Raw genomic sequence first — 21,502 nt, forward strand, 5'->3', positions numbered from 1 at the left:
AAATAAAGCTTTCTGCTGTTCAGTGAACTTCTGCTACTTCTATCTAGTTATATGAAGATCTCATTAACATGGGCCAAATATTGGAATCATATTAATTAACCACACTGCATAAGAATGGAATATTGCATCTTATAGCAAAGAGACAACCTAGTTATATTACAAAAAGGGATACATGATGATCTCCATATAATACACAGTACTCCTATTTTTTTAAAAAATATTCTTTTAACATTCAAGTTTTTGTGCCCATCGTGGAGGATCTCTGTTGCTAACATAAATGTATTTCAATTTATAGGAGTTTTCTGTGTTCTGTTCTGTTTTTCTTTAAGAAGAGAAAATTAGTCTTCAGCTCTTCTTTCTCAGTACAGCTTCTAAACCCCCTCTAGGACTATGTAAACAGAAAAGGAAGTATATCCAGTTGTGCACTAGATAATGTGCATTATGATAAATTAGAAAGTGGAGGTTTCTTTCTTTCTTTCTTTCTTTCTTTCTTTCTTTCTTTCTTTCTTTCTTTCTTTCTTTCTTTCTTTCTTTCTTTCTTTCTTTCTTTGGCTTAGCATGATGTGTGATTTCCTGGTTTATTCGCAGCCTGTTTTTGTACCTTATCCAGTCCTTTAAAAATGCACAGAGGCCCAAGGCAAGAATGTTTTCTAAAAAAGCAAAAACAATTCCCCCCCCCCAAAAAAAAACACCCCTAAAGGAAGCAACATTCTCTTTGTTCATCTAGAGAGTGGATACTCTCTCCCTTTTAAGTTCTTTGGCACAGCATGGTTAAAACAGTCTAGTGTTTAATTTGATGTCTGAAAAACATTACTGGGTAGCTTTATGTGACATAAGTAAAATAGTGGTGGTGGAAAATACAGTCTGTTAGTTTTTCCAGCCATTTGTCATCACACAAACTGTTTGTTTTTGTGGCTTATTGGACTGTGCCTAGAGCAATGAAGGGTGAGTGGTATCTCAAGAGCCATTACAATGCTGCAGTATTGGCAAGAGTTGAAGCTGACCTCAGAAAGACAGCCGAACAAGTCTCTGATGTAAGGTGTGGTTATAAAATCACTAACACTACATAGGTTTTTACTATGTTCATCAAAGATGCTGTAATGCAGTAAATCGTACCTGAATGAATGGCTCCATAGCTTTACATTCTCATAAAATTTTCTCCTGAAAATTGTTGTCCTTATTTTCATCCATGGCACAGGAAACACTGGCACAGATTTGGAATATTGTTATTGGACATTTTAGGATTTGGTCTTATGGTTAATTAAATATTAGGATTAAAGTATCTCTGAGATAATATTTGAGAGTTTGGAATCATCTCATCCTTAGGCTTTGAGTCTTACAATAATTCAATTTCATCCTAATCCTAAGGCAAATAACAATAGCACTTAGACCTATATACCGCTTCACAGTGCTTTACAGCCCTCTCTAAGTGGTTTTCAGAGTCAGCGTATTGCCCCCAACAATCTGGATCATCCTTTTACCCACCTCAGAAGGATGGAAGGCTGAGTCAACTTTGAGCTGGGGAGAATCGAACTGCCAAACTGCTGGCAGCCGGCAGTCAGCAGAAGTAGCCTGCAGTACTGCATTCTAACCACTGCACCACCACAGCTCTTAAAGTATAAACACCACCTGTCAAATGTATATTACAATAGCAAATGGAAAACCAAATTATCATTTGTAAAAGAAATATGTGACTATCTCTAACCTTACATTTAAAGGCAGCTTCAGAGAAGGCAGAAGAATCTCAGAACAGTGAGTGATGTTGAACCACTTAGTGGATAAATATATAGCAAAAGCAAAGTCTACCCAATATGCTGCAGTTATTGACTGAGTAAAGCCTACAGATACATCAGTTGACCTACTACTGCTAACCTTTGTCTATAAAGCATGAAAATGTCAAACTGAAGGTAAGATGGAGTGCAACAGGGAAAACATTCTGAGTTTTACCCTGTCAAGTTGGGAATCAAACAAAGCAGCAGCATTGTTCTTGTATCATTCAATTCTTATATAAATCTGTAATCTATTAGTTTAGTTTAGTTAGTTTAGTTTATTTGTCTTGTATGCCGTCCACTCCCGAAGGACTCCGGGTGGCTCACAATAGACAAGGGAAGGGGGATAAATAGACAAAGACAACACTTTAAAAACGCAACATTCACAATTTCCGTGGGGCTGGATGTTTCACAAGCCCCCCGGCCTGCTGGAGCAGCCAGGACTTGGTGGCTTTGCGGAAGGCCGGGAGGGTAGTAAGGGTCCGGATCTCCACGGGGAGGTCATTGCCTTACAAAAGGATTAAAACCACCCATCAAACATTGCAGGCAGGCAGATAGAGTTCCTAATCTATGCAGATGGTACAGTGATTGTTATCAGAGGGCCTCTCATTTTTTGGGGGTCACTACTTAGAACTAATTGTAAAAAAAACAACACCAAAATTGTGGTGTTCTCATAAAGAAGCATGGGCAGTCAAATGGACAGAATTTCGATCAAATGGTTTGTTTTAAACACCTTGGGATGATTTTTTCAATCAAATGTGAATCAGAAAACTTACTTCTTACTTGTCTCCCAGACGATCTGTAGAAGCAGTGTAGCGAATACATCAGCTCCCATTAATCTCTTTGTGGCTAAACCTGTAGCTCAATCCTTTATAGAGTGAAATTCTACTTAAGAAGCCAGGCATTTTTGTTCCTATCTAAGCTTTTAAGAAAAGTCTACCAATGGCATAGTGCATAGAGGTCACGGCTATGGTTTTCCCAGTTGCAATTTATGGCTGTGAAAGGCAGAGCGCCAAAGAATTGAGGCCTTTGAACTCTGGTGCTGGAGAAGACTCCTGCAAGTCCCTTGGACTGCAAGGCAATCAAACTGGTCAGTCCTAGAGGAGATCAGCCCTGACTGCTCTTTAAAAGGCTAGATCCTGAAGATGAAACTCAAATACTTTGGCCACCAAATAAGAAGGAAGGACTCACTGGAGAAGAGCCTAAAGCTGGGAAAGATTGAGGGCAAAAGAAGAAGGGGACGACAGAGAATGAGGTGGCTGAATGGAGTCACCAAAGCAGTAGGTGTGAACTTAAATGGACTCCAGAGGATGGTAGAGGACAAGAAGGCCTGGAGGAACGTTGTCCATGGGGTCGCAATGGGTTGGACACAACTTCACAACTAACAACAACAACGCCAATGGCATAGTATGAACCTAATGCAGCAGTAGGTCTCCTGAAGTTGACAATAGGGCTTGGAGGAAGATATAGAATGTCTGACTACAGTTGAATCTTACTTCTACCTTATTGTCCCAATAGTAGATATAAGGAAAAGTATCTGCCCATGCAGAGATGTGCCATAAGACATTTTTATATACATTTTTATATAAGCAGTACACATTCTTCTGTATTGCTGCATTTACACAGATACTCACCAAACTTTGCAAAAAAATCCAAACCAAAATGCTCCAGATGGTATCTATGCAAATGTCTACTTGAAGTTAGGGATTCAAAATTTACTTGGCAAATAGCAACATTTTGTCTAACAGCATGCTGAATATGGTGATCCCTCAAAAAGCATTAAAAATAGATGGCTTTCTTCGGATTGCTATTATATTACATTATGAACTCATGGAAGTCAAATCACCAGCACTGATTTGTAATCTTAATAAATATTTCAGTAAATTGCCTAATCAATCAACAGCTTTAACCTTTTATATTTTAGGGCTTCAAATTTTATAAACGTACTGAAAACGTGCACTGCTGAAATAGAATTTTAATGCTTATGTATTGTATTAATGAAAGCATTTTGTAGGCATTGTACCTTATCAGATTAAGTTCTGAGGTCTTAGCACCACAAAGGAATATTACCTTCTGTTTTTCTTTACAGCACACTGTTTTCCTCCATTAGTCTAATAGCATATACTCTTATTTTTGCTCATTTTATAAAATCAACAATTCCCCAAGTTATTAATATATAATTATGTAGGGCCACTACTGAGGCACAGTCTCAGATCAAATCCATTGCAACAAATTTGCATAAGACTTTGAATTTAGAAAAGAAGTAAATAAGTTATTTTATACCAAACCCGATCATATGGGTTAGCCTTTAATTTCACAGCACTGGCGCAACACACCATGTGCAGATGTTCATTAATTCATATTAAGACAGTAAGGTGGGACATGGTGGCTCAGTGGCTAAGACACTGTGCTTGTCGATCAGAAGGTCGGCAGTTCAGTGGTTCAAATCCCTAGCACCATATAATGGAGTGAGCTCCCGTTACTTGTCCCAGCTTCTGCCAAACTAGCAGTTCAAAAGCACGTAAAAAATGCAAGTAGAAAACTAGGGACCACTTTTGGTGGGAAGGTAACAGTGTTCATGCATCTCTGGTGTTTAGTCATGCTAGCCACACGACCACGGAGATTTCTTCAGACAGCGCTGGCTGTTTGGCTTTGAAATGGAGATGAGCACCACCCCCTAGAGTCGGGAATGACTAGCACATATGTGCGAGGGGAACCTTTACCTAAGAAAGTAAAGTATAACACTTTGGGGCAACTTTGCTTATCAGATACTAGGTAATGTGTTCATAGGAATGCAATGAAGGAGAAAGAGTTTGCTTGTTCCCTCCATCTATCTTTACCGTTGCAGAGGAAAAGTTAGTTTCTTGCCTTTCACATGGTATAAGCCTTCCACAAGATTTGTATTTGGAAAAGAAGATGCAAGAAATATCTGCTCCACCATTAATGCTTCTGAACAGTTTGGAACAGTGGGAGGGAAAGCTTTTTGCATTATGGATAACACAAATACCGCAGAAATGTATCACAAAGTGAGAGAAAAGAAGATGTCACTTTCCCAGGAAAGTTTTAATAAGAATTCAGAGTCTGATGAATCAGATTATCCCTTAATTGAAGGAAGGAACTTTCTTTCTTATCGCTGGTATACTTGATGATGTCCTTTCTCATCAGCTTGTCTCTAATCGATCATTTCTCTGTTAGTTAATTGTTCCTTACTGTGTTGAGTTTAAATTAAGACTTCTTTCTTTAGTTGGTTAAATTTATATTTTACTGTCAAAGAAATAAAAGGAGGCTAGCATAGATCTACTTCAAGCTATTTAGCTCTCATCAGCTAGCCATACCCTTCTGGGTTTCGAATCTGGGCTGCTAACTGGTCAGTTCTAGAGGAGATCAACCCTGATTACTTTTTAGAAGGCCAGATCCTGAAGATGAAACTCAAATACTTTGGCCACCTAATGAGAAGGAAGGACTCATTGGAGAAGAGCCTGATTCTGGGAAAGACTGAGGGCAAAAGAAGAAGGGGACGACAGAGAATGAGGTGGCTGGATGGAGTCACCGAAGCAGTAGATATGAGCATAAATGGACTCCAGAGGATGGTAGAAGATAGGAGGGCCTGGAGGAACGTTGTCCATGGGGTCGCAATGGGTTGGACACGACTTCACAACTAACAACAACAACACCAATGGCACAGTATGAACCTAATGCAGCAGTAGGTCTCCTGAAGTTGACAATAGGGCTTGGAGGAAGATATAGAATGTCTGACTACAGTTGAAGTCGGACACGACTTCGCAACTAACAACAACAACTAAGCGGAAGCAGCATGCTCCATCCCATATTTGAGTAGACCATTTGCCCTGTTAAAAAACACTTTTTCTTTAGTTGGGGTTTCTCATACCCAAGAAGGGGTATGATGGACAACAGAAGATAAGATTAGAAGATAAGCAGGGGCCTTGGTCTACCAGTAGATTTGGATGAGAGTGCCTGTTATGTAGCCAACTTTTAAAGACCAATCCTGAAATCCTCGGAGAAAGAGGAGGCCATAGATAAATAATTCATGGGATAAAAGTCACTTTGCAGCATTGCCATCACAACATGAAACATACTGATGTTCATGAGTGCAACATGAACTACTCGTGAGGACTGCTTGTGTGAGAGCTTGGGTATGATTGACTCGGAGGACCTGCCGGGATTTGTGGGGGTCACCGGGGTGGTCGGGGGGGCTATGGTCACGGGAGAGGGTCGGAGCATTGCGGTCATAACAGGGAGGGGCAGATATGGCGGGGACTTTAGGGCAAGCCATTACCGGGGAAGGAGGGTTCGCTATATTACAGAGATCCCTCCTTCCGGCCCTATGAGTCCCACTCCAAGACCAGATGGCGCGAGCAGTCAGGACCCTGGTCTCAGGCTGTTGTCGCTAAATGCCAGGTCTGTTGTTCACAAAGCTCCCCTCGTCCGGGACTTTATTGTTGACGAGAGGGCAGACCTGGCATGTATTACCGAAACCTGGCTGGGCACAGAAGGAGGAGTCCCCCTTGTAGAGATGTGCCCAGAGGGATTTCAGGTGCTTCATCAGCCGAGAGCCCAGGGAAGGGGTGGTGGTGTGGCTATTGTTATCCGGGAGTCTTTGTTACCTCGTAGGGTCCCTGCTCCGGAGCTTGTCGGGTGTGAGTGCCTGCTGATAAAGTTGGACCTCAAGGGTCAAGTGGGTTTGCTGCTAACGTACCTGCCTCCCAACTGCGTTGCAGCATCCCTCCCCTCGCTCCTCAAGTCAGTAGCCGAGCTGGCAGTTGAGTTCCCCAGGCTTATAGTTCTGGGGGACTTCAATTTGCCATCGCTCGGTGAACGCTCTGATGGGGCGCAGGAGTTCATGGCTTCCATGACAGCCATGGGCTTGACCCAGGTAATTCGGGGCCCAACCCATGCAGCAGGTCACATGCTCGACCTCGTATTCCTCTCGGAGCAGTGGATGTGTGATCTTGGTCTGAGGGGTAATGAGATCATACCCCTGTCGTGGTCAGACCACTGCCTACTGAGGCTTGACTTCCGGAGGCCAAACCCCCACCGTAGGGAGGAGGAACCGACCAGGTGGTTCCGCCCCAGGCGACTTATGGACCCGTTGAGGTTCCAGACGGAGCTTGGGGTTATTCCTGATACTCTCGCCCACAGTTCGGCGGAGACTCTGGTTGCCGCCTGGCATTCGGCGGCGTCGGAGTCTCTTGATCGGATTGCGCCACTACGGCCCCTCCGGGTCAGTGGATCCCGGAGGCCTCCTTGGTTCACCGAGGAGCTCCGGGAGAAGAAACGCCGGAGGAATGCCTAGAGCACCTGTGGAGGTCCGATAAGTCCGAGGCGAACCGAGCACTTCTGACCACCTGCACCAAGGACTACGTTAGGGCATTAAGAACTGCCAAAAGATCTTACATCTCTGCCTTGGTCGCGTCCGCCAAGTCACGCCCAGCCGCCCTGTTTAGGATAACCCGCTCCCTCCTTAATAGGAGGGATGCGGGAGACCCCTTGCAGGGTAGGGCTGAGGACTATGCTCAATTCTTGGCGGACAAAATAGCTCGGTTTCGATCGGACTTGGACTCCACCGCAGTAGATCCAGCCGAGACACAGGAGGACTACTTGGCAAATCACCTCTGGGTTGAGTTCCAGGATGTTGCCTCTGGGGATGTGGACAAGGCCATTCGAGCTGTAAGTGCCTCCACCTGCATTCTGGACCCGTGTCCCTCCTGGCTGGTTGCCAACAGCAGGGAGGTGACACATGGCTGGATCCAGGCGGTCGTGACCGCCTCCCTTCGGGAGGGGCACTTCCCCGCCGTACTTAAAACGGCGGTGGTGAGACCCCTCCTGAAGAAACCATCCTTGGATCCAGCCATTTTAAACAACTTTCGTCCTGTCTCCAACCTCCCCTTTATCGGGAAGGTTGTTGAGAAGGTGGTGGCCTTCCAGCTTCAACGGGCCTTGGAGGAAGCTAGTTATCTTGACCCCTTCCAGTCTGGCTTCAGACCTGGTTACAGCACAGAAACCGCTTTGGTCGCATTGACCGATGATCTCTGGAGGGCCAGAGATGGAGGCTATGCGTCCATCCTGGTTCTCCTTGACCTCTCAGCGGCTTTCGATACCATCGACCATGGTATCCTTCTGCGACGACTGCGGGAGGTGGGAGTGGGAGGCACTGTTCTGCAGTGGTTCTCCTCCTACCTCTCGGACAGGTCGCAGTCGGTGTTGGTCGGGGGGCAGAGATCGTCCCTGAGGCCCCTAACATGTGGGGTGCCCCAGGGTTCGGTCTTATCCCCCCTACTATTTAACATATACATGAAACCGCTGGGCGAGATCATTCGGTGGCACGGGATAAAATACCACCAATATGCGGACGATTCGCAACTGTATCTGTCCGCCCCGTGCCAACTCAATGAAGCGGTGGACATGATGAACCAGGGTCTTGAGGCCGTTAAGAACTGGATGAGCGCTAACAAACTGGTACTCAACCCGGACAAGACCGAGTGGCTGTTGTGTTTCCCTCCCAACAATTTGGCTAATGTACCAACACTTAGGCTGGGGGGTCAAATTTTATACCCCTCAGATAGGGTCCGCAACTTAGGAGTCCTCCTGGACCCACAGCTGACTTTTGATTACCAGCTGTCAGCTGTGACCAGGGGGGCATTTGCCCAGGTTCGCCTGGTCCGCCAGTTGCGGCCCTACCTAGATCGGGAGGCTCTCGCAACAGTCACTCGAGCCCTTGTGATCTCTAGGCTGGAATACTGCAATGGGTTCTACATGGGGTTGCCCTTGAAGTGCATCCGGCGACTACAGTTAATCCAGAATGCAGCCGCGCGAGTGATAGTGGGCGCACCGCGGTTCGCCCACGTTACACCCATCCTCCGCGAGCTGCACTGGCTACCTGTCGGTCTCCGGGTGCGCTTCAGGGTACTGATGACCACCTTTAACGCACTCCATGGTAGTGGATCTGGGTACTTGAGAGACCGCCTCCTGCCGATTACCTCCCTTCGACCAACTAGATCGCACAGACTGGGCCTCCTCCGAATTCCATCTGCCAGTCAATGTCGACTGGCGACTACACGGAGGAGAGCCTTTTCTGTTGCAGCTCCGACCCTGTGGAACGATCTCCCCGTTGAGATTCGTACCCTCACCACCATCCAGACCTTCCGCGCAGCCCTCAAGATCTGGCTCTCCCAGCAGGCCTGGGGATAGGTTTCCAAGTTACCCGCCCGAGTGTTGATTGCTGAACGAAAGTTGTGTTTTATTTTTTATTTTTTTCTTTGTTCACATTTTGTTTTGTCTTTTGATACTGCACCCCCTTCCCTTGTGATTGTAAGCCGCCCTGAGTCCCCTCAGGGAAAAGGGCGGCCTATAAATCTTAATAAATGAAATGAAATGAAAACTGGGCATCGAAACCAGTATGTTGTTGGGCTTTTCTGTGTTGTTCTCTTTTTCTTTTCTTTTCTCTTCTTCCCTTTTGTTTTTGCTTCTGTTTGATAAGTAATGCCATATGAAAAAAATAGCTTCCTGACAGCTATTTTATATAGTTATTTTCTTTGGGAAACAGCCTATTTGAAATAAAATATACAACTCAGATAAAGCAGAATGAATACGGAACACTACTATCGCTACCAACTTCAATAACAGGAATTGGGGTTTTTAACTTGTAGCCCAGCTTCAAAACCTACAAATTAAATTATGAAACAATGGGTTAGTCAGCTGAAGAACATATCGGAGATTGGAGTATGGTCTCCCACAATCCTGAACTGCAAGGTTTGCTTCCATGTGGCTTTTGTCTGATATGAGAGGGGCCCGAAGAGTTTTATCCTTGCCATCTCCAATACAAATTGACCTGATCTGTGCTTCTTAAACTAATGCGCTAATTGGAATTCAATCAACTACAGTCTTAAGAGCCTAGCTAAATGTTTCAGTTTGGTTCTTGACTCATAAAAAACACTTCAAAATGTATTCAAGATAAAATATGTTCACGGGTAGGGGTTTTTTTTGAAGGAGATTTTGTTTAAAAATGCATAATTTAGTAGGGTTTTAAATGCAGTATTTCATTCGGCTCTTTAAAAAACAACAGCAAAATGGAATTGATCTACTGGTGAACACATACCAAAAGGACATGGACAAGGAACAAGCTGCTTTAGATGTGCTTCTCCTGAGACAATCTCCATATATGTTATGTAAAACAAAATTCACTTTTTGCTAAGTCAGGAAAACACTCTGGAATGGTAGTTTCAGGGCTCCAGGTTGTTAGCTTTGAACAGCAGCCCATGAAGGCTTATGCCTTAAAATGGTTAGGCCAGTGGTGGGATATGACCAGTACGCCATGGTACGAGCATACCGATGCTTGCTGGGTGCACCAGGTACCCTTCTTGTACGGTACTCCAGAGGGCCCACCTGCCCACCCGCACTCCTTACTTCTTTTTGAGCTGTCCAGGGCTTCCGCGCATGTGCACGGAACATACAGCAGCTGCGCGATGCTCTGCCGAGCATCTGGAGCGTCAGGGAGGTGTCACGGAGCATCGCAGGCGGTAAGTATGCATGTGCATGCTGTGCATGTTTGTGTGCGTGCTGCACATGTTCATGTGGTGGACGCCCAGCCCCATTGCACAGTACCGGTTACAATGGGATCTAGAACCCACCACTGGGTTAGTCTCAAAAAATGCTACCAGGCCCACTTCAGAATTTTGGTTCCCATAGTTCAACATAGGTCTGCTATTATGCCTGGCCCTGCAGTGTCTGAAGCAGCTATAGTGGACAACCATTTAAATATGAGCCAGCAGTGCGCAGCAGCTGCCAAAAAACCCAATACAGTTCTAGGCTGTGTAAACAGAGGGATAGAATCAAAATCACGTGAAGTTAATACCACTTTATAATGCCTTGGTAAGACCACACTTGGAATACTGCATTCACGTTTGTTCGCCACAATGTAGAAAAGATGTGGAGACTCTAGAAAGAGTGCAGAGAAGAGCAACAAAGATGATTAGGGGACTGGAGACTAAAACATTTGAAGAACCATTGCAGGAACTGGGTATGTCTAGTTTAATGAAAACAAGGACTAGGGGAGACATGATAACAGGATTCCAATATCTCAGGGGTTGCCACATAGAAGAGGGAGTCAAGCTATTCTCCAAGGCACCTGAGGATAGAACAAGAAGCAATGGGTGGAAACTAATCAAGGAGAGAAGCAACTTAGAACTGAGGAGACATTTCCTAAAACAATTAATCAGTGGAACAGCTTGCCTCCAGAAGTTGTGAATGCCACAACACTGGAAGTCTTTAAGAAGATGTTGGATAGCCATTTGTCTAAAATGGTATAAGGTTCCTGCCTAGGCAGGGGGTTAGATGAGAAGACCTCAAAGATCCCTTCCAACTCTGCCATTGTATTGTATTATTGTATTGACTTGCTCTTCGTTGTTCTTGGGCTTAACATGACAGAATCTCAGTTTCTCTAACCCTATGAAATAGTTCATAGGGTTACAAATAGAAACACAACCAGGAGCATTAGCAATTTCTTTACTGTAAGGTTTATATTAAGCAGAATCTAGCAAGACTGAAAATATTTCTTCCCTCCTTTCTTTTGGAAAATTACAGAGGGCCCTTCAAAATGTTTCCATGCTTTCCTGCTGCTTGTAGACTGAGCTATCTCTTATTAGATTTGAGGGGTCCTTAGTGCTTTCTTAGCTAGGTTGTTTTCTTGTAAACGTTTCATTACCTAAACTAAGTAACATCATTAGTGTTAGTGCTGATGTTGTTACCTAGTTTGGATAATGAAACATCTGCAAGAAAACAACCAAGCTAAGAAATCGTCAAGGACCCCTCATTTCAGTTCCACCACAAATGCGCGCACAACAAAAGCGCGCCTGACTAAACCATGGTGACAAAACCGCGCGCCGAATGAGCGACTAATTAGCCCTAAAGCGCGCCGATAAAAGCGCGCCGACAGAAGCGCGCTGTAACGGAACCCTAAACCTAACCCTAAACCTAACCCTAAACCTAACCCTAAACCTAACCCTAAACCTTACCTTAAATTAAATCACGCTTCTGTCGGCGCGCTGTTGTCGGCGCGCTGTTGTCAGCGCGCTTTTGACATCGTGGTTTTAGCGCCGCGGTGTTGTCGGCGCGCTTATGACGTTTGTGCTTTTGTCGGGTCACGCCTCATTTCAACCTTGACCTACAAATATTCTCCTTTATTTTTATCAGATTGTTGCCTAGACTGCAGATTTTCCTTTTTTTCTCCCAGGATAATTTCCGCACACTATCACACTCTCCCTCATTGAACGCCTGGGTGTAGAGCCAGGTTTTCATGGATCTTTTAAACAATAGCAAATGAGGGAGCCATCCTAATCTCAGCGGAAACCTCATTTCAGAGGGCAGGTGTTAGAATGTTAGAACTTCTGTATATAGCCCTACAGAACAAAAGATGTACCGTCTACATGTGCTTTTCTGCTTAACTGCCTAGATACCATAGATGCAACTACCAATCTATAAACACTGCCATTTACTAGTTAAAGTATATATGTCTCTACTGAATACTGCTGTAGCTGGACAAAATACCTGAATACTGAATTCCAACAGCAGGTGGTGTGACAGAATGGTGCTTTCACTGACATTATGACATTGTTTAATCAAAGGAACCTGAAGCATGTCAACCCTGCAGGATCAACTCAGCCGGGCAGATGTTATGGGAGACACATTTTCCTGAATCAATACTCTTGAGTACCACAGCAATTGTCAGCTGCATTTGCAGGCATAAGTTCTGTCTCTTTGGATAGGTGTGCAGTCTCGTGATTGATGTATTGAAGAGATGGGGCTTGCATCATGATGCCAGTCTTTCCACCTCCCCTCTGGCTTGCCATCCCTGCAGACACTGCTGGTTGTAGTGCATAGTGGCCAAGGAAAGGAGATCTTGGAAATGGGAATGGCAATTGTATTCAACTAGGTATCCTATTTACTGATGCAGGACCTGTTAGCTGATAAACACAGCAGTGAAGAAAGATCATAATCAGGTTTGATTTTATAGAGGAGGGAAATGAGGAAAAGAACTGGGACCAACTCCAAAAGGGTGAAGAGGAGAGAAGATGAGCTGCATCCTTAAATATGCCAACATATCCCAAAGAAGTCCCTCAATTGGCTGTCCTGAAGAAAAGCTACAAAGTGGCCTTGGTTTGGTGCAGTGGCTTGACCTGCCCACCTAAACAGAATGGACTGAAAGAGAACTGATAACTTTTGAGCTGGAAAGTATATAATGCAATGATTTTATGATCAGAGGGAAACAGTGGGGTTGCGAAGGCTTGTTGGTGCCTTATGAAATTACACATGAGGAAAGGTTTTGCTTTCCAAAACCTTGAAAACCTTGATATGGTTTGTTCTCTTTAGTTTGTGGGTGAAAAACTATATGCCTATAAGGTTCCGTGTGTTTGTGTGTGTGTGTGTGTGTGTGTGTGTGTGTGTGTGTGTATGTATGTATGTATGTATCAGGGCTGGGTTTCAACCGGTTCGCGGCGGTCCCCGCGAACCGGTTGGTCGGCGAACCCGGAAGTAAGTAACCTTTCCGGCCCCTTTCCAACCGAACCAGTTGGAACGGGATTAGCAACCCACCCCTGGTATGTATGTATGTATGTATGTATGTATGTATGTATGTACTGTATGTATGTGAAAACAAACAGAAGAAAGAGAGGGAGGGAGGGAGAGAGGGGGAGAGGGAGGGAGAGAGGTTAGAGAGAGAGAGAGAAAAGGAGAGGGAGGGAGGGAGCCATTTGATGCCAAGATCTAATATTTTGCTATAGAATTTCCCCAACCTAAAAGCAAAGTGATCAAGGGGGAGGGAGAGGAGAACTCTTCTTCAATAAAAATAATCTGATATGGCCACAGATTTTATTCACTGTGACTGACAATAGAACACGGCAAATGTGACAGTTTAAATCATCCTGGGAGAACCACCCAGAGATAAAAATGCAAGGCATCTTTCAGGCCCTACAATTCTTTCAATGTAAAAGGTTTTATTATTATTTTTTCTTTGAGACTACATTTGTGTTTTATTTTTATGCTTACTTTCTTAAGACATCAGACATTTGTACATGGGAGACCCAAACTGCCACTCTCTACAGTGTCACCTATAAATAAACCCCTCTGAATGCAATACCTCCTTAATTCCCTCTTTTTTGGGGTGGGGGGTGGGGCATCTTGTAAGGAGTTGCACTAAAGAGCAACAGTGCTGATTTCCAAAGTGTATACAATACAATAGCAGAGTTGGAAGGGACCTTGGAGGTCTTCTAATCCAACTCCCTGCCTGGGCAGGAAACCCTATACCGTTTCAGACAAATGGCTATCCACCATCTTCTTAAAGACTTCCAGTGTTGGGGCATTGTTTTTGTGTGGCAAATAGGAAGAGGAGGGTTTCGAGTTTCGAGTTTCGTTTTATTTATAAGCCTATTCCCGGCGGGACTCAGGGCGGCGCACAAACTCAAGGAGGGGAAGGGAAAAACACAAAAACTACAAAAGTACAGGGCATTTAAAAACAACCAACAGCCACACGATTCGAGAGGGGAAGGGAACTCATCGACCCCAGGCCTGCTGACACAGCCAGGTTTTAATGGCTTTTCGGAAGGCCTGGAGAGAGGTGAGGGTCCGAATCTCTGCGGGGAGTTCGTTCCAAAGGGCCGGAGCCGCCACAGAGAAGGCCTTCCCCCGGGTAGTGGCCAGATGACATTGGCTGGTAGACGGAACCCGGAGGAGGCCTACTATGTGTGATCTAATGGGTCTTTGGGAGGTATGATGGATATGTTCCAGAATGGTATTCAGCCAGTTCTGACAGGTTCTGTAGAACCGGTAGCACAAATTTTTGAGAGTGGGGGTGGGAATCGGGTTTTTGCAGTATCCTTCCCCTGCCACACCCACAAAGCCACACCCACAGAACCAATACTAAAATAATTTGAATCCCAACACTGATATGTTCGTCACCTTGAGTTATTTGTGAAAAAAAATGAAGATGGGATACCAATAAATAAAAATGAATGAAATGTTAAATAAACATTAGAGAGACCCAGATTCAAATTCATCCTGAACCATGAACCCTGACTTTGGACCAATGACTTTCCCAATGTCATTACTGAGTTGTTGTTGTGGGGGAAGTGGGAGAGGGGCTGTGTATTAGCTCCAGAATAAAAGGCAAGGTACATATCTAACAAAGAAATAAACAAGATCAAGCTGAGAACTCTCTTGCCAGCAGCAGTATGAACTCTGCATATTCTGTAGACAGAAAATATATACGGTGGGGGCTTGGATAATCTTGTAAGACTGTACGGTGCCACTTGTTTTCTCAGTGATCAATCTTTGCCAATAATTACATGAAAGCTATCTACAAAAATTCAGGATAGTTACCACCTGTTAGGGCCTTGGCACACACAATGAAGCAGAAGAAAATAAAAGTCTTGCTTGAACTGAGTGGGAGAAGAAAGATTACCACCTTTCCATAAGCACAATTAATACACCTCCCCTTGTGCCTAGTTTCCAACACGAACTTCAGAAGCAAATTCCAACCAATTATTCATAGCTCAATAGTGCTGTACAGTTTTCCTTTTAGTTCAGTTGGTGCTGTACGAGGAAACTGCATAGAAACTTTATTATTATCTTGACTTTTTTTTCCCCCTGACAGAAATAGACTACCGACAATTTTGAGATTTTTTTTCACAAAGTTGCTAGTAAGGCTGGAAAGTATGGTGAAACAAAATTTAATTCCTCAAGTAACTGGACAATATTGTCCTAATTGCCATCTTTACCCTGGTTGCATGCAAAGTCTCCCTTGTATTAACCACAAATTTTGACAATTACTTGCACATGGAGATGTTTCTTTGGAATTAGTTTGTAGTAGCTCAGGGTTGAACTGTGGTGTTCCCTGAACATGGTTGTTTTCTTGCAGATTCTTTCATTTCCCAAACAGATAGTATCATCAGTGGTACAAGGATGTAGGGTTGATACTGTACTTCAGGGCTGCCAAACTCAAAGCCAGGAGGCAGGATCTGGCCTGAAGGGTACGTAGATCTGGCCCATGGGACCATCCTGGAAATAGTGAAGGGGCAGTCCGTGGTGCCTCTGCCAGGAAAATAGAGCTCAGGAGGGCCGTGTACGACCCTCCTGGGCTCCGTTTTCACTGGCAGAGGGTTGCAGGAGGCCATCGCAGCTGGAAACAGAGCTTAGGAGCCAGTTTTCACTACCAAAGGTGCCCCTGACACGAGTGTTGTCAAGCTGTCCATGCCAACTCTGGCCATGTTTGCCCTGCCCCCCCCCCGATGTCAAACACAACCCTGATGAAATTGAGTTTGACATCCCTGCTGAACCTGGTTGTTCAATGAAAGCTCTGAAATAAAACAACCAAACTCAGAGAACGCAAAGGACCCCATAAAATTAATTTGCTTTTATCTTTTTTCTACTCTATCCTGATATTCCTGGACATCTAACCATTAACAGACCTGGAGAATTTTGTATCTTTCCAACATTCGAAGACGTATTGACCTGTTTTGACAATATTTTCATGCTGTCTTCCATCACATGACTCTGGGAAGATACATAAAATGCAAAAAATCCTAATGTATTAGAAAATAAAATAGTGCAGTAGCATCAGTTATAGCAATAAAAGGCAGAACGTTCATAGGATACCCCATGAGGGTCTTTTCTGTGTACTAAACAGTGCAGAATTGGTTTCGTCTTTAAGAATAAATAGCTACTATATCAGGACTATTCAGATCCTGGTAATGTTCAGTGGACCAAGGAATACTCTCTAGTCTAAAACCAATTTTAATTTTCCTGTTAGTATAACAAACCTACAACTACTTCCTGAAACTCAGAATCATCTGTCTTGAACTAGAAATATATGCTGCATATTCAATATCAGTTTATTGGCCCTTATCCAGTCAATAATAAATCCATACACTGATCTCACATGATTGATACCCTATATATATATATTTCAAATGACTGCAACAAGTACCTTTAAACAAATTTTTAAAAATGATTATATCTTGCTTATTAACATAAAATATTTTTTATTTAACCAGTAGGTCTGCTTATTATCCATATTATATTCCATATAAAAGGATAGAGAGCTAAAAGCTGACAAGTAAAGTCGATAGAGGAAGCAAAATTCACATAATGACCGCATGAACCACTTAATCACTGCAGTGCTTCACTTAACAACTGTGGCAAGAAAGGTTGCAAAATGGCTCAAAGGTGAATTAATACCTGTCTCGCTTAGCCACAGGAATCGAAATTACAGTTGTGTCTGTAAGTCGAGAAATATCTGTATAGATAATTCTTCCTTAACTGTGATAATTGGGATTGGATATGGAACCATACTGCTCTGCCAATTCTTGACTTACTGAAAGTTCAAAATGGATCATCTGAGAATAACTGAGAATGTAAAGAGATTGTGTATATTGCTGACAGAGTTAGTGACAGGTGGCCATTAAATCAAATAATTAGATGCATTTTTTTTAAAAAAAATCCTCATTGTAAATGTTAATTGTCTTAAGGACTCTTTATGTTTCCTCATTATTCTTCCTCATTTTTGGTTTTTCTCATTATTATCAATGTTTCTCTTACTTCTTTTTTGAGCCCTCAATGATTCCTAAATATATAAGATCATATTCTGAGGGTTTTTCCCCCCAGATTAAACAAATTATCCTGTGCTACGTATTTTGTTTTGTGTGTGTGTATTTCCTTCTGCTGAATTGCTTATTATTGCATATTTATTTCATTCCAAGGTACTAGAAAAAAGGGGGAAAGATTAGGTAGGCACTTCAAGAGAATTAATTTTTATTTATGTCCTCGAAAGGGAGTGGAAACTAATCAAAACTGTTCAGCCGTTTGAGATTTCTTTAGAATGGAAAACTCTGTTTCACAAGTAGTAGTTTTTTTTAAAAAAATGTGTCAGGAATAGAGATGCATGCAGTTGAGTGAAGGGCACATTCATAGCATCCTTTTTCTTCCTTTTAAAATCTTTTGTCATATTGTGATTATGTTCTGTTGCTTAGCTGTGGAACCCATCCAGGGTGTTTGGACCATTGGTAAATTTCATATCTTTTGAGGATGCCCTTCCAAATTGTTCTGTGAATTACAGCAGATCATGCAACTGTCTAAAATGGAAGTAAAATCCATTCTTCTCCTTGCTCAGAAGGAGTCACTCTGGAATATTTTAAATTTTGCCTTATCAGATTTTCTTTTTTGCCTGTCACAATAGTGGCTTTTGGCCAATTTGCAATCGCGCTGGATTTAGGCAAAGAAGGAAGGACTGTGCAATCTTTATTTTTGCATCTGGCAGACGAACGTGAAAATTTAATGTGAAATGCACAGGATTTAGCCTTTGTTGCTCTCTTCCTCCCCTCCCATCACTTGAACCTCCGTCTCCTACGGAATCAGAAATGCAGCCTTCATCTTTCAGCATGCTTCACACCAACCGGGCGGAATTTTGCTTACGGACTTCAACATCCCACAAAGAGAGATTTCATGAAAATAGCTCCCAGGTGGAACCACACAGAAACTTTGATCAAAGCGTGTGAATGACAACTGAATGAAGGCATTCTGTCAACACGTCCTATTTTCCACTTGGCAAATGCTGTTTGAACTCATCAGAAAGTTTGACAGATTACTTTGCTCACCTCCCCGCATTCACCCCGTCCTTACCTACGAAGAGATTCCATTCGGTATCCAGATCTGCTTGGTTTGCAAGGCAGCCCTTCATTACGTTGAGGCAGTAGTTATTGCAAGGTTTCACAGTGGGCAGTCCTCGGCAATAAGGGCAGTACAGCATCTTCATTAATGCCCGGATGCATCCTGGGGTGGGACTCACCTGCAGAGTTGAAAGGGAAAAAAAAGTTGAAAGGTAAAGCAAGCCGCCTCCATTTCCTATATATATCCTGGGTCTTGGTCTGATCAAGACTTAGCAAGTAATGATAAGCCGCTTACTCGCAAGTAAAACAAACCCCTTTTCAAACAGGGTAGGGCATGGGTGTCAAACTCAAGGCCTGCAGGACAGATATGGCCTATGGGGTGCTTAGGTTGAGCCTGTGGGTGTTGTGGCCTGCCAGCGGCAGATTTGGACAGTGTGGAGGTTGGGGAGGAACATGGGCCAGTCCTGGAATCTAGGGAAGGCTCTGATGAGGGCTCTGTGTTGGAGGCAGAGATGGGGTCAGAGCCATATCTCAGTTATCAGCTGCCTTCAGAGTCAGACATCCGTGAGGCAGACGAACAACTGGAGCCTGTTCCCAGTCTTCACATGTACAGAGTTGCCAGACGAAGGGAACAGCTAAAGAACAGGAGTTGATTTGGGATTAAGGGTAGACAATGAATGGGCCCTCTCAGAGGAAATAAAAGAGGAGCGAAAGGGCAGTGGAGTTGCAGGAGACAATTAGTTCGCTTAATCGAGAGACCCCTTGCCAAGTTTTGCAGATATCAGCCTGGCAGCTTCCTACGCCAGATAAAGTCTGTGACTGAAAATCCTCCCTTGAAAGACTTTGCTGAAGTGAATGAGCAGAATTCACAGTAAATTAATAAAAGGGGCTTTTGTCGAAACCAGGAGTTTGTTTCATGCTCTTGGGAAACCTAGGCCAGGACAGTGGGGCCACCCTGGAAACAGTGGAGCACGGTGCCTCTGCCAGCAAAAATGGAGCTCCATTTTTGGCTGCAAAGGTTTCCTGCAGTCCTCTGGCAGCGAAAACAGCGCCCTGGAGGGCTGGGCGGGGTCTCCTGGGCTCTGTTTTTACTGGCAGAGGACTGCAGGATGTTGAGCTCGCCACGCCCATCCTGGCCACACACTCACTCAGCCCCCTGAGGTCAAACACAACCTTAATGTGATCCTCAATGAAATTGAGTTTGACACCCCTTGGGTAGGAACAGTCTTTTATTCATGTGGATAAACAAAAAACCAAACGTAATTAGTCCCAACAGACTTGGTTCTGGCCTAGAAATCCAAATTGCTTGTTGTATCCTAAACATGAACAGTTGTCTGCGACAGCTGGCCACTCCCAAACCCCTCCTATTTATTTCCCAGCCAGGGAGGGGCTGGCTAGCATCCACACCTGCTTTTCCTTGAGAACCGGCTTATTATTTTCCTATGCTCTCCTCTCCTTTCCTCTCTGTGCATACACACATCTGGGATGGGCCCCATCTGTTCCTCCCCCTCAGTCAGCTCAGGCACAGAAGACAGCTCCCTCTCCACCTGGGGGAGGACAGAAGGCCCTGGCTCTGCCTCTGCCTCTGATGCTGTTTCCTAATCAGAGCCTTCCAAAGGCTCTGAAGCTGGCCCAGGCTCCCCCTCAACCTCCTCCTCATCTGACTCTGCTGCTAGCTCTGCTGGCAGCCGACGGATCACAACAGGTCTGGATAAAAAAAACCCGACAACCTTTTTTGAAGATCGGCGGAAAGACGAGACGAGAGCCAGGACTGCCGAACAAGAGGTTTATTTTACACAAACTATTTACAGGCGATTCAGCACCATCCCTGCTTGACAGCTATTTAAACGAGCTGTCAGAGCAGGGATAACCAATGGGCGTGCTTCAGGCGTCTAGCAACTGGTGACGCTGCGCCTGAACCAATCAGGGCGCCTCTAGTGGCTAGCAACAGGCGATGCTGCGCCCCAGCCAATCAGAGTGCAGCCTGGCTTGTTGCTATCTGCCAGGTCGTATGTCGAGGACTTTCTGAGTCCTCAACAACCTTCATTTCTCCACTAGTGCAGGCAGTCCTCGACTTACGACCACAATTCAGCCCAAAATTCCTGTTGCTAAATGAGAAATTTGTTACGTGAGTTTTGCCCCTTTGTTGCCACATTTGTTAAGTGAATCACTGTGACTGTTAGGTTAGTAATATGGTTGTTAAGTGAACCTGGCTTCCCCATTGACTTTGCTTGACAGAAGGACGCAAAAGGGGATCACATGACCCCAGGACACTGCAACTGTCATAAATATGAGTCAGTTGCCAAGCACTTGGATTTTGATCATATGACCATGGGGATATTGCAATGGTGGCAAGTGTGAAAAATGGTTATACGTTAATTTTCAGTGTTGTCGTAACTTTGAAAGATCACTAAATGAACTGTTGTAAGTCGAGGACTACCTGTGTTACCACAAGTGGTTCTTTGTGGCAAGAACCTTAATCTTTAATATTATTTTCTTGTGACATCAATGTTTTCTGGCCATCACCTAAAGTTGCCCTGCCCACCACACCAAAGGTATCTAAGATATTTAAAGCTTGGTATCAGGAGTCAAAAAATACCACCCAATCCAATTATTATTAGATTTTTGTCCATCAATGGTAGAACTCAACTTGGCATGCCCCAAGAAGCAACAGGTGTAGAGCTGGTTAGCATAAAGGTGGTTAGCAGTTATCTCCTTTCCCTGTCAAACAGACTTATTTATTTTGCTTGTACATTACTTGTGACATTCTCAACCTCTTTCAGCTCTTCCTGACATTCTCAGTTCAATCTTCTTTTCCCCCTCTATCTCTGTGCCGTTCAGAGGCTTACCTGATTCACTCTCTCTCCTTTAAGAAGAGAACACACCACAGGCTCTTCGCTGTAGATTCAACAGACCTAAGCAGCTTAGTCTTCCCCGTCACCAGGTTATTTCCTAAATAAAGTTTATCTTCATTTTCCTTTCACATAACACAGGTGGGCTGCTGGGGATTCGTAGGGGTTCATGAGAACCTCTAGCTAAGATTCTGTGCAGTTTGGAGAA

At 44.0% G+C, this 21,502-nt stretch overlaps 1 protein-coding gene across 1 annotated transcript in view; it reads right to left on the bottom strand.

Moving 5' to 3' along the window:
* The window catches only part of GPC6 (glypican 6), a 934,808-nt gene that overhangs the window by 235,542 nt on the left and 677,764 nt on the right, over window positions 1-21,502 (bottom strand). Inside the window, 1 exon segment of the mRNA XM_032226094.1 lies at window positions 18,456-18,621. Within this exon segment, the coding sequence (XP_032081985.1) occupies window positions 18,456-18,621 (166 nt within the window).

Source organism: Thamnophis elegans, chromosome 11 (assembly GCF_009769535.1).
Source record: "Thamnophis elegans isolate rThaEle1 chromosome 11, rThaEle1.pri, whole genome shotgun sequence".
Classification (NCBI taxonomy): Eukaryota; Metazoa; Chordata; class Lepidosauria; order Squamata; family Colubridae; genus Thamnophis; species Thamnophis elegans.